General features: G+C 43.2%; 1 protein-coding gene across 2 annotated transcripts in view; it reads left to right on the plus strand.

Annotated features, from left to right (window-relative positions):
* The window catches only part of EPG5 (ectopic P-granules autophagy protein 5 homolog), a 100,512-nt gene that overhangs the window by 71,425 nt on the left and 15,205 nt on the right, over window positions 1-13,882 (plus strand). For both annotated transcript variants that reach the window (XM_032859492.1, XM_032859493.1), the window contains 7 exons: window positions 1,366-1,560; window positions 2,804-3,017; window positions 5,026-5,174; window positions 5,733-5,934; window positions 6,711-6,783; window positions 8,176-8,279; window positions 12,398-12,573. In XM_032859492.1, the coding sequence (XP_032715383.1) occupies window positions 1,366-1,560; window positions 2,804-3,017; window positions 5,026-5,174; window positions 5,733-5,934; window positions 6,711-6,783; window positions 8,176-8,279; window positions 12,398-12,573 (1,113 nt within the window). The remainder of the gene's footprint in view (window positions 1-1,365; window positions 1,561-2,803; window positions 3,018-5,025; window positions 5,175-5,732; window positions 5,935-6,710; window positions 6,784-8,175; window positions 8,280-12,397; window positions 12,574-13,882) is intronic.

Consider the following 13,882-nt stretch of genomic DNA (forward strand, 5'->3'; position numbering starts at 1 on the left):
TATTTATTTATTTGTCAGACAGAAATCACAAGCAGGCAGAGAGGCAGTCAGAGAGAGAGGAAGGGAAGCAGGCTCCTTGCTGAGCAGAGAGCCCGTTGGATGTGGGGCTCGATCCCAGAACCCTGGGATCATGACCTGAGCCAATGGCAGAGGCTTGAACCCACTGAGCCACCCAGGCACCCCGCCTGAGATAAATATTCTTACACATCTCTGTGAACTGTTGGGACTGTTTTTTCCAGGATGATTTCCTAGAAGTATGGTCGCTATGTCAAAGGGACTAGTGTTTGATGCAGATTGTGACAATGCCCTCCTGGGAAGTTTTTACCTGTCGCCACTGTCGTAGCAGGGTTTGAATTTAGTGTCTCCAAACCGTAACCGGTGTGAGGAAGGACTATTCTTTTTAAGTCTTTCTAATCTAATTGGGGAAGTGAACTTTGTTATTATTTTAAGTTACATTTCTTTAAGCACTTGTTCACTTGCATGATTTTCCATATGTGTATTGGCCATTTAATTATTTCTTGTGATTTGCTGGTTATTGTCCTTTGCATGTTTTCTGTTGTAGAATTTCTGTTTTTGATTGCTTTGAAAGAGCTCCTCTATCACCCTAGTATCTGCAATGTGTTCTGAATTGGTTTTTCTACTTTGTCATTTTCCTTTAATTTTATCATCCTTTTTGCCTTATGGAGGTTAAAATTTTTATATATTCAGATCTCTCAGTCTTGCTTTTTATTATTTCTGCCTATGATCCAGCTTATCAAAGCCTTTTTTTAACATCTTAATTTTATTTTTATTTTCATGTTCCAAGATTCATTGCTTATGTACCACACCCCGTGCTCCATGCAATATACTTGACCCTGAAATTATTTAAAAACTTATATCCAGTACTTAAAATAGTAGAACCAAGTTAAAACAAGGTGAAGTTATCTTGATTATATATTAATTATTAAAGTTAGCTTTTTAAAAGTATTAAAAGCACATCTCAATAAAACCTATAACATAGAGGTTTTATTTTCTTGACAAAATGCAGAGTCACTTGGGATGCTTAGTAATCATGGTAGGTACCTTGCAAATTTCTGGATTCAAATTATCCTAATATTATCCTAATATTTTAACCTTTTAAAAATTCTCTGTGGCTTGTCCAAATCAAGTTCACAGATAATCTAGAATTTTTAATATCAGCATCACTGGAAGTGTTAGGTTATCTGTGTTGATTTTAGATTTTTTTGATTGTTTCACATTTTCATTTAGAAAAAGTTCTGTTTGCCTTCTATATTAGCCCTTAAAGCTTGGTTGCTTAAATAAAAATTTGGAGGGGGGGCAGCAGTGCAGAATCTGATGACATTTTCCCTTTCTAATTCTTTCAAGGTGTTTATCAGCGGCACTAGGTCAGAATGCAGGAAAGTACTGGAGACCATTCTGAAGAACAGAAGGCTGTGCTCTCTGCTGTCTCCTTTCTTCACTCCCAACGCTGCGCCCACAGAGTTCATTCAGCTCTATGAGAAAGTGGTGAAGTTTCTAAGTGAGGACAACAGTGATATGATTTTCATGCTGCTGACCAAGGTGACTTGTGATTCGTTCTGATGCTACCATGGAAATGTAGGCTCTAGTGTTATTTCCCACTCCATAGAAATGAAGGGCCTCCCTGGAGTTCCTTTTCCTGGTAGACCCTTTCCACATTTTGTATCATCTTCAAGCAGCCTCATCCCCATCTTGTGGGGGCAGTGGCTGTGTTGTGTAGGGCAGTCTCACTCCACATGGTGGAAAAAGGACTTCACTCCCAAGCCCTCTTTAGAAACAGTACAGCCTTGAAATATTCATAATAGTAATTTAGTGCATCCTTCTTTTGAATATATCCTGAATTTATGCTGGAAATGTGTTTGATAAATGAGATGTCATATATCAAAGTCTCTCATACTTGGAATAAGCCAGATAGAAGCAAATTGCCTTTGTCCTCATTCCAAGTAAAATATTAACCTAGGCCCAGGCGATGAATTTACTTAACCACTTGAGAATTGCAGAGCCTTAGTGATTGTGCCTTCAATTGTATTTCTCTGACATCTATAAATCATAAAACCTAGGCGTTTTTTAGGGCCCAGAGACTGCTCTCAGTCGGTAATGGGGAGAAGACATTATTTTATAGTTGGAAATTCTGGGAGGTGATCGATAACACCCTGAACTTTTATTAACTGAGATAGGTTACTGCCGCAGACTCAGAAATGTGACTGTATCAGATGGAGACAGACCCATAAAGTGGTGCTTGTTTCTGCCCCTGTGACCGATGGGGCAGGACTACAGAGTTCTGATTCTTGCCTTGCAGGGAAAACTTAACCAAACATTCTTACATTGCAAAAAAGCATGTGGAGCTAAGAATACTCTGCCCCTGAAATCCCACAGGGTGACGTGGAGGTGGCAGCTTACTGACACCTGTAATTATTGGCCTGCGTAGACTCCTTTAAGTACTTGTATATTACCTTTTAGTTTCAGTCTTTTTTTTTTTTTAAAGCGATTTTATTTATTTATTTGACAGAGATCACAAGTAGGCAGAGAGAGAGGGGGGAAGCAGTCTCCCCGCTGAGCGGAGAGCCCAATGTGGGGCTTGATCCCAGAACCCTGAGATCATGACCTGAGCCTAAGGCAGAGGCTTAACCCACTGAGCCACCCAGGCGCCCCTAGTTTCAGTCTTTATACAAAGCTAAATGTTAGGTGATGTTTGACTTTTAAACTAAATTTGCACATAGTTTTCTCTACTTTGGTTAATTTTCCGGTGTCAGTAAAACTGCTTCTTGTTTCTTTTTCTTTTTAGTTCGATCTTAAGCAATGGTTAAACGCCACTAAACCTCCTCTGTCTGATCGTACCAGGCTTCTGGAGTCCATTCATTTGGCACTTACTGCCTGGGGCCTTGAACCAGATGAAGATATTTTGATGCCATTTAATCTTTTCTGTAAGCACTGGACTTACCTTCTTCTCTACCAGTTCCCTGACCAGTACAGTGACATTCTCAGGCTGCTGATGCAAAGTAAGTGTCTTTTAATTGTACTGATTAGATTGCAGTGAATATTTAATATGACATTTACCATTCTACAGTTGTCATCCAAAAATGTAAAAATAAGACAGGTATGTGGAAATTTAGAATCACTCATTTTTACCTAAAGTGCTTGACGAACAGTGCCCGAAAGGGTGCTGCTGTCTGTAGAATAGGTCAGTTATTGTCTTAAATGTTCAAATGGTCCCTGGTTCAGTCCACAGTCATGCACCCACTTCTTTCCCTTGACTTTGCAGCTGTCCTGAGCTGGGCTGGGGTAGGAGTGGGCCTGCTTACTCTGCCAGCTACAGATTTGGTAAGAAAAGGAAATTGCTCCTTTGCAATATGTTTGCTGTGCCAGCTGGTTTCTCTGTAAATCCAAATAGTGGATCAAGTTTATTTTTTCCTCCCCCTTAATTTTTTGACTCCTTTTTTTTGCAAGTGTACTTTATCTGTATGTAGTAGTAGCCTGTATTTTATATTCACCAAGGGAAAGAGCAGTGTTCAATTTTCTATATCCCGCTATTTATTTTTCCCTCCTGCCCTGCAATTTTCCACTGGAGTACTGGAGATTAGAAGAGGAGTGAAAGGTTGTTAGCTTTTTTGTTTTCGGAATTTCACTAGGCAGGAATTTTATTGAAATTTGAAGAATGCCATAGCATTTACTTTTTTTTATGTGAACTTGGTACAGTTTATAGATGTAATGGAAAACTAAGTTTTGCTTTATGCCATGTTTTTGTGTTACTCAGTAGAAACCATTTAGTGAATAAGTTGATGATTTTATATATTGAACTACCTGAAGAATACTGACATGTGTGCTTTCGTTTTCAGAGCACTTCAAGCTTTCATTGTTTTTGTGGGGGCAAGTTGCAGGGTGGGTGGAGAGTGGTAGTAGGGAGATGTGTTTGTACAATTTTGATGCATGCTGATATAACTAATTTTTGCTCTTAAATTTTCAGAACTTGATCAAGTATATATCGTGGTTTTTTTCCCTGAAGCCTTTTTAAGAGATTGTAAGCAGTGTGTATAGGCAGCCACTGACTTGCGTTTAACAGCAAATTTATACTTACCAGGAAAGTAATTCAGTTAAAGGCTTAAGAATAACAGTACCATCACTGGCTGATTCCATGACCTCTAGCCTCCTGGTTTCCCTTCCCTCCCTGGCCGCCACGTTGGTGTTCTCGGGGCTCTGTCCCTTTGCTTGTCTCGTCTCTTCATTCTTCATGGACGAGCCCCTTGTTTTCCCGGCTTCCCTTCCGTGTTCTAGGCGTGCGCGACTCCCCCACCTGTAACGTGATTCCAGGGAGAGCCCGACCGCCGTAGCCCTTCAGCACAGACTCTTCGCTGTTCTTAGACGTCTCCCACTCGGCAGATTGCAGCTGCCTTGCCCAGTCTCCCCTCAGATCTCGGTTATCCTGTTATCCTGTGTGATCATGCGAGCTCTGGGTGGAAAGGGCCGGGGGAGGTATTAGTGGAGGCCTCTGGAGTGTGATTGACCAGGAGCAGAGGGCTGGCGGTAGTGTCTGCTTAGCACACTGGCTCTGTGTTGCTTTAGGTTTTGCCCCTCGTGCGAGTGGAGTTTCAGGGGCAGGCATGAGAAGAGAGCCTAGACTCTGAACTCAAATTCTGCAGTCCAGTCTCCCTTGTCCTGTTACTACTGTTTTTCTCACAGCTTCAGCCAGGAAAGGTACCTTGACTGGTCCCCAGTCAGGGGCTGGTAGGTGGGATTCCCACTCATCCCCCTGGATTCCAGCCCAGACGACTGGCTGTGCTCACTCCCAGCACGGTTACTAGGAACCAGGAAGGTCAAGTGTCCAGGTGGACAGTCCTTTTCGTAGGTTCTCTTGACTGCAGTCTCTTCACCCTAGGTCTTTGTGAATTTGTTTTGGATTTTTATTTAATTTTCATTCCTTTGTAAAGTACACATGTTATTTGATTCAAGTTGAAAAAATTAGTTTGTGAAAGATGCTAACCTCCTGTCTTCTGTCCCTGCCCCCATAAGGCTCTGCGGAGCAGCTGCTGAGCCCTGAGTGTTGGAAAGCCACTCTGAGAGCCCTGGGCTGCTGTGCCCCAAACTGCCAGCAGGGGGCAGCCTCTGCAGAGAGCTCGGTGCTTCAAAGCTCTCCGGATGTTCTCTTGTCTGACAAGCAGGTGTGTAGCTTTTGGTGTCTGAAGTTTATATCTCTGCATTCCTTTTCTGTTTCCTTTGCTCTCTGTTTTTTAAACAGTTGGGACACATTCGCAATTTTTATCTAAAAAGCTGCAGTTCCGTGCATTATCTTTAAGAGCCCTGTGTTTTTGTCAGTCGCTTGCTTCCTCCCATGCACCCCTTGCCTTTCTCTCACTCCTCAGAGTCTGTCTTGCTTATCCGTTCAAGAGCAGCCCAGACCCACCCTCTGGGTGTACCTGCCTTCCCCAGCTTACCCACCTGATACTTAGCCCCATGCCTCTGGCTTCTGCGGTCAGGTTTTCATGCAGCGTCCCACAGAGCCTCGGTTTCATCCACATTATGTGGTTTGGGTCCGCATGACAGTGTATTGGGAAGAATGGTTCCTCTGCTCTAGAAAGAGTTTGAAATCTGCTGATTTACTTTTCCTATGCAAACACCTTTGCAGCTCTGTTACAAAGTCTGAGCCCTCCATCACAGTCTAGTACTCTGCTGAAAGTAGACCTTCAGTAAGGACTCTTTGACCTGTCATTCTCTTCCAGATAACGGAGACTATACAATGGCTTTCAAATTTTTTTTATAAGCTTCGGTTATCCACATTGGACTTTAAAAGCTTTGGTTTGTTCTCAAAATGGAGTCCTTACATGGCTGATATGAAGACGCTGTTGGGCTATCTTGTAAAACGGCTTCTTGACTGCGAAATGGCCTGCCTGGCTCAGGACCCATCTGCCAGCAGCAAAACAGGTAATATGTCTTCATGCCCCACGGAGCGAGGTGCTCTGACCTTCCATTATAAGAGACTTGATTAGACACATAAAGAGATTTAAATCTTAACAATAAAACTAGATATTTGAGTGTCATGAAGAAGAAATAGGAAATATATAGCATAGGTGTGAACCCATCTAAGTGTCATACCTATGTTCACCGCACACTGAGTGCTTGCTTCAGCTTGTCTCTGCCCCTCCTTCATAGGGCATGGCACACACAGATAGATTTCAGTTTCTGGCTCTTTCTTCCTATTGTTGTTCTCATTTGGAAAAGGGTTCTGAATATTTAAACATTTATCTTTTAAAAAAATATATGGTGTAAAATTATCCATGACACTGTGTTGTAATAAAAATTCTTTGAGGGGCGCCTGGGTGGCTCAGTCAGTTAGGCATCTGCTGTCGGCTCAGGTCATGATTCCTGGGTCCTGGGATCAAGTTCCGCAGCGGGCACCCTGCTCAGCGGGGAGCCTGCTTCTCCCTCTCCTGCTTCCCCTGCTTTTGTTCCCTCTCTAGCTGTCTGTCTCTCTCTCTGTCAAGTAAATAAATAAATGAATGATCTTTAAAAAAAAATTCTTCAAGAAATTCCATTGCAGCAAGTGAAAACACAAGCTTACTTAGTTACATGCACTGTGTTGTTTATCAATATAGGTTTGTGAGTTTACAGATAATAAGTAGGTGTTTTTTAGCATTATTAATGATATTGATGAAGGATGAGCTTGTTTCTTGTCTCTAAAAATTTTGCCTTCTTTTTAGTGCTGCAGTCTCTACATTCAGTTATCATCCAGCTTTTTAAGCCGTGGATCTTCGTTTTAGAGGACAATGAAAGGTAAATCATTTTTCAGATATTCATATTCCTTTGAAATTTACAGAGTTAAAGTTCTGATGGTATTTGGCAAAAGGGATGCATTCATGGATTTCATTTTGTATGTAGGGCCATATTAAATTTAGAAAATGCTTCCTTAGAAAGGAAACTTAAGACATTTTCTGCTTCTGGAATTGTTAGTCTGGTTGATCAGATCTGTTACCTTGGAAGCAAAATAGATACTCATTTCCAGTTTTCTACAAAAAGATGTTGAATAAATTTTGGTACTTAATTTCAGAAAAACAGATGTTACTCTCCTGAATTAGATTTTGATAATATACTACTGTAATATATGAGACTAACTGGATTTTATGCAGTACCTCAGTTATTTATTTTTTGGGACTAAATTGGCTTTTGAATTACTGGGAGGAATGATCCCCTTTCACATGAGCTCAGCGATTAAATGAAAACATGATATTATGAACATTTAAAACAGGGGTGGAGAACCGTTTGCATGCAGGGAGTTACCTTCTGCGTCTTTTTTCCCCTAAAAGCATGCAAGGAAAGCTAGGTGAACTTGTCAGGAGTTTGTTAAAATTACAGCAGTGCTAGATATCACAGTATTTAAGGTGTTCTCACAAATATCAGTCTGTTGCTGAGACTCAGAAAACACGAGTGGCTTGTTCTTAGTTCACCAGTGGTGAGGGCCAGAACCGGGAACAGAGCTCAGGGCATCTGACATCTCTGTCAAGATCTTTGTATTAACCCATGCTGCTCCAAGAGCTCGTTGAGGAAAATAGAAAAGTTTCTGGATCTTTGCTTTTGCTAGTGGACTATCCTTAATCTACAAGCTTTAGGATTCCACACTGACTCTCAGACTGCTGGCAGTAAGGCAGGATGTGCTGTTTATTTTCAGGAAGAATTAATAGGATTTCTTTTGGTATTGAGGTTTCTGGACCCAACTCAGAAACTAAAATGATCATATTAAGAGTTTTTTTCTTTGGTTATCTCCTGTCCATTTGTGGCCATCTTTCTGTTACATGGATTTTTTTTTCTTTTTTCCATGTTTTAAGTAGACAGAATTGTTGAAGCCACTTAGAGGCACATATCTGAGGCATTTGAAATGTAACCGAGATACGCAAGTGTGTAAATTGGATATAGAAGGGTGTTAATCTATGTAGACAACACCCTCTGGAACTTAATTGCTTTGGAATAAAGGTTTAGAAGGAAAGTAAATAAAATTGTGTGGTTGATATTATGAGCTACAATTCACAGTGGCTCAAGTGGTCTGAGTGTGTCTTGGGGCTCCATAATATATAGTGTTCTGTAGGACTGAGGCAGCTCCTAGACCCTGGGATCTAGAGTGATTTAACCATGGTGCTTTCCTTTCTAAGCTTGTGCTTCTTTTATTGAAAGCAGCCAACGACATTACCCCTGGCTGGAAAGTGATGCTGTGGTGGCCTTGAGCGTTGTGCGCTTGTTCACTGACTGTATCAACTCCTTGCACGAGAGTTTTAAAGGTAGGAAGATGTTATGTTGTGTCTCTGCTTAGTTATCACTTTTTCCCTAAATCATTTGGTTTCTCTTTTGCCTCTACTTTTCCTACTTTGTTTAATTTTGTTTTAGTTGGGAGGCAGTCATCTTTGACCAGAGAAGGTCAGTGTGACGTTTGTAACCTCTTACTGTTTGTAAGGTAGCTCTGAGCTGCATCAGCCTTGGACCGCAGGCAGCCATTCTCTTCACATACCCTCTGTCCCTCATGCTGAAGCTCATTCTGCCTTCTATAACTCTAACTTCTTTTTCATTTTTTCTTTCTGTGCTTCATTTTGGGTGAATTCTTGAGGACTCTTCTGCAGTTTATTCAATCCCTCCAGCAGTGTCTAACCTGCTTTAAAAACAAATACAGGGGCACCTGGGTGGCTCAGTGGGTTAAGCCTCTGCCTTCGGCTCAGGTCATGATCTCGGGGTCCTGGGATCGAGCCCCACATTGGGCTCTCTGCTCAGCAGGGAGCCTGCTTCCCCCTCTCTCTCTGCCTGCCTCTCTGCCTACTTGTGATCTCTCTCTCTCTTTGTCGAATGGATAAATAAAATCTTAAAAAAAAAAAAATCCAAAAACAAACAACTGAATTTTTTATTTTGAGCTCTAGAAGTCATGTTTGTTTGTTTGTTTTTCAAACCTATCCTGCTCCTTTTTAAATTTAATTTTATTTATTTGATGGACAGAGATCACAAGTAGGCAGAGAGGCAGGCAGAGAGAGAGAAGGAAGCAGGCTCCCCGCTGAGCAGAGAGCCTGACGCGGGACTCCATCCCAGGACCCTGAGATCATGACCTGAGCTGAAGGCAGAGGCTTTAACCCACTGAGCCACCCAGGCACCCCCTCCTGCTCCTTTTTCATAGCATCTTATATAACTTTTGTTTACAATTCTAATTTTTATTTCTTTGAAATCTTTAAGCATACTTTCCTTTATGATCTGTGTGCAGTAATAATGATCTAAAGCTCCTATTGGGGATGGCTTATGCTGTAGTTAGGTGTTCCCTCAGACTCATACTGGGAGGCTTGTTTCCTCATGGATTTAAAGTTTTGTACTGTGAGCCCACATTTAGAGAGATTCTCTGTGTGGGCATTCTGTTGAGACTGGGCTGAGGGTGTGTCCTGCAGAGGGAATCTGCATTTGTGGCCCTTCCTTTGTGGTTTCTCATGGTCATGTTGTAAACAGACCCCAGACTCACTTGTAGTTGGCCTCAGTGATGATAGTCAACTTGTCCCCCTCCTCGACTCTGAGTCAAGGGGTGAAGGCAGAGGAGGTCCCTTTCTTTCCCTGATCTGCTCTTTCACAGAGGGCAGTGACCCTGGGTGACTCTTCGTGCTGTTAGAACCCCACGGAAGCACAGTCCACGGGAAGCCGAGGCTTCGATGTCTGTTCAGTACCTGGGTTTCCTAGTCTCTCTTTGCTCCTGGTCCCTGCTTCTGGCCCTGTTTTCTTCTACCGAGCGTACCCAGCTGTGTGATCTCAGAGGTGTTTTATTTTACTTAGAATATCTACATGTTTTGTATTAGGAGCTTCATAAAGACATTTGTCCACACCCTCCTCCAAGATTCTTGGAACTGCCCTGTTTTTTCTGTCTCCACTTTCTGTTCCTGGCTGTTGATTAGATTAATTGTGAAATAGTGTTTATATCCTATAAATTCCTATTTCCAAACTTTTAAGTGTCATGTTTCAGGCCAGCATTCCGGTGTGTCTGGCCCAGTGTACTTCAGCATTCTGTGATGGTTTCTTCATGGAAGCCTTCCACTCCAGCCATCCTGCTTGATCCTGTTCTGCGAATGTCCTTGGCCCTCCCCTCACTGCCCTTGCTCATCCTGATTCCACTACCACATGAAGCCTCAGGTCCTTTAGGTTCTTCTGCACGTGTGTTTATGTGCATGTGTCTCTCTCCTTTCTCTGAATCTTCATAGCACAGCTCTGCGGTTTGAGTCCTTGTGGGGTAGACACCGTGATGGAACTGCAGCGCCAGAGACCTGTTTGGGGCGGTGGCTGTGCAGATCAGAGGGAGAGGAGTGGGGGTGGGCAAGGAGCGCCCTCCGATCCCCATCCAGGTGTGACTCCTGTGAGAGGCTAGTGGGAAGGAAGGGCAGCAGGTGCGGCTCCGTCCAAGGGGCAAACAGCAGCCTCGAGTGCTGGGCAGAGATGCCACACCGACCATTCCCACGCTAGGCAGAGGTGGCCAGCTCTGTGCCCAGCTGTGGGCTCCCCACAGGCGCTGCAGTGCGTTCTGAAGGACCCCCAGCCTGCTGGGCACCTCCTGACTAGTGTGCCTCTGTGGCTGCCCCATGTCTGTGTGGCACATAATCACCGACCTAACAATGTGGCATTCGGTCCTGAAAAACAACTAACGTGCGTGTATAGAACAGATTTAGGTTTACAGCGGAATTGAGCAGAAAGTACATGGAGTGCCCATATTACCCGCCCCCCCACCAAACACACACAACCCCCCCACCCCCGTCAGCGTCCCCCACCAGAGCGGTGTGCTTGCTGCCGCCGATGGGCCTACACGGACACCTCACGTCACCCAAAGCTCATAGTCTACGTTACTGTTCTCTCTTGGTTGTATGTTCTGAGGACTTCGACAGCTGTGTGATGCACGTGTCCGCCGCTACGGTATCCTATGGGGTAGTTCATGCCCCCAACGATCCTTTCTATTCTGCCTACTTGCCCTCTCTCCCCATGAATTCTAGGTGACCACTGATTTTTCTTCTTGTCTCCATAGTTTCAGATTTTCTAGAATGCCAAATACTTGGAATCTCATATTTTGTAGCTTTTTCATATTGGCTTCTTTCACTTATTAATATGCATTTAAGTTCCTCCAAGTCTTTTTATGGTTTGACAGCTCATTCCTTTTAGCACTGAACAATGGTCCATTGTCTAGATGTACCTCATCTAGTGTTTTTTTGAGAGAGAGAGAAAGCACATGGGAGAGTGGGAGGAGGGAACAGGAGGGTTCATGGCGAACATCAGGAATTGGTAGCTGAGTTCAAGGTGAGGAAACAGAACTATGCAAAGCAGGAAGAAGTATTGTAGCCTTTTACTGAGATCTTCTGATTCAGCTCTCTCCTTTTATTCATGAGAAAATGAAGAACCGAAAAGAAAAATGAATTTATCTGATCTCACAGAACTTACGTGTGTCTCGGCTAAGTCTTGTCCTAAGAGACATCTGCCTTTTAGACACCTACCTACATATCCATATTTGGATTTAAACAAAACCATCTTTTATTCATATTTAAATAAATGCTACCCTTACCTTGTCTTAAAAGGTTAAAAACATGTTGCTGTTTCATACTGTAGAATAAAGTAAGTAAGGACTGTGAATCAAGGGCACAGGGATGTTGGAAATGGTAAATGAATTGATACTATGGGTTGATGATCCTTGGTCATTTCTCAAAAGCCACTACTAAGAACCACCATCCGGTTTCTGTTGTGGGAGGCTGGCTCTCTCTTCTTTGACTACATTCATTCCCATGTATAGAACCAGAACTGCTGAAAAGTTTTGTTTTAGATTATGTTGGCGTTCACTCTTGGGGGCACTGAGATAATTAATACTGGTGGCGATAATCCTGAGTGATCCACGTTGTAGAGGAGTGTCACTGTAGAATAACTTAGCTGACTGACAGTTAATCGTCTAGTTGTACTGCACTATGGGTCATATTTTAGTCACGTGCAACATTTCATTTTGAGCGATACTGGAATCCGCCAAGGGGCCGAATGAATAAGCCTCCATGCTGGGGAGTGAGTATTTGTTTAGGGCAACAGCCTGGAGGGACACCTGGGGTGGTTGGGGTTGTGCAAGTGTATTGGAGTTAAAAAGCCATATAGCTAGAAGTTTTAAAGAAAAGCTGATCGCCCCTGCTGTCCCCCACCTACCAGCTACTCATTCCCGTTCCCCAAGTAAGTAATTGCAATACTGGTCTTTGCTATTAAATTATCTTCAGTGTTTTTTGTCCTGGCACATGAAAATCTTTGAAATTTGGTCATTATTGAGAACCTTGGGTTTTAGATTTTTAGTTCACATTTTTGTTTTGTGTTTGTTTTTAAAGATAACCTGAAAGGTCTTCAGCTGTTTTTCCCGTTTGCATTATAGATAAGCTGCTGCCGGGCGATGATGGAGCCCTTCGGTTACACCTGATGCATTACTGCGAAGTGTGCACAGCGCCCAGAATGCCGGAGTTCATTCTGTACGCCTTCCACAGTGCCTACCGCAGACTCCCGTGGAGGGACCTGCACCCTGACCAGATGCTCATGGAGGCCTTCTTCAAAGTGAGCTCTCGCTCCCCGCGTCGCAGCCTGGCTCCCCGGGAGCAGACCGCTCTCTGTGGCTGTCAGGCACGGCTGCTGTGGGCGCACAGTGGGCCATGTCCGCGTCCTGGGTGGTCTGGGGTGCTTATGGGAAGCAGCCTTCCGTGGAAATCATTTCACTGTGGGAGGAGATGACTGGAAGACATTTGTAGGACCGATTATAAAGCCAGGGAAGGATTTTGACTGTCATATGGCTGTCACCCCTGTACTTCTATAACATTGTTGTATGAGTACGTAGTTTAATGACTGTTGTGCTCAGTCTTGGTGTCTGTGGGTTTACATTTTTTTCTAGGACGGTATCTTCAGGCTTCCATGTCGTTAAATGTTCTATTAAAGCAAAGTGTAATTGGTACTCAAGCCATTAGTTTCTTTAAGCGGGTGCATAAGGGAATAATGCTGTAGGAGTTGGAAGTGCGTCCTGGAAGGCCCAGCACAGCCATCTCAGAAAGCGAAGCTTAGCGATTTTGTGGCCAGCTTTAGTATATGAGATAGGTCCTGAGTAGGCATTTATCACCGTTACTAACATTTGTTTAAAGAGCCGTAGGGTAGCTTTACGTCAGCGCCCGGCCTCAGCTGTGTGACAGATGAAATGGGAGCATGGCCCCTGAGGGTTGCTGTAGACTCGGTGCGTCTAGGAATTTTTGTCTAGTGAAAGAAGATGCTGACCTGGCTGGAAACGGGAAGCTTTCAGCTCTGTGTGTCTTGCTGGAGTAGGAAGGGATGTGTTTTGAGGGGTTTGGAGTGAGGAGAGAGAACAGGTGATAAAGGAGGATGAGGAATCATTTTCTAGAAGGGGAGAGAAGCAGCAGGTAGCATGCTGTAATGATGGTCGTTCTGGGAGGGCATGAATCATCACCAGATTGCACTGACTGTGATTTTATAAATGGAGTAGAGCTTTTTAATCTTCATTTTAAATAGAAAAATTTATAGCTAGCTATGTTTTATTTTAAACATGCTGAAGTAGGCTAGTAAGCAGTAACTGACGTTGGTTATATACTGTAAAATACATTTACCGTTCTTCACCCATCCCTAATGTATTTTAGATCTATTTTAAATAGGATTTAATTAAACATTAGGCAGCCATCAAAAATCACAAAGCGTAATGATGTGGAGACATTTTTATAACATAACATTATGCCAAAAAGGCAGTATAAAAATTATATACAGTACTAGAGCGGGTCTCAAAGTACGGTCCTAGGACCAGCAGTGTCCACAGCACCTGGGAGCTCCTTAAAAATCTAAATTCCTGCTCTCACCCTGGATGGAGGAA

The sequence above is a fragment of the Lontra canadensis genome, unplaced genomic scaffold (assembly GCF_010015895.1).
Source record: "Lontra canadensis isolate GAN:19392208 unplaced genomic scaffold, GSC_riverotter_1.0 scaffold17, whole genome shotgun sequence".
Taxonomy (NCBI): Eukaryota; Metazoa; Chordata; class Mammalia; order Carnivora; family Mustelidae; genus Lontra; species Lontra canadensis.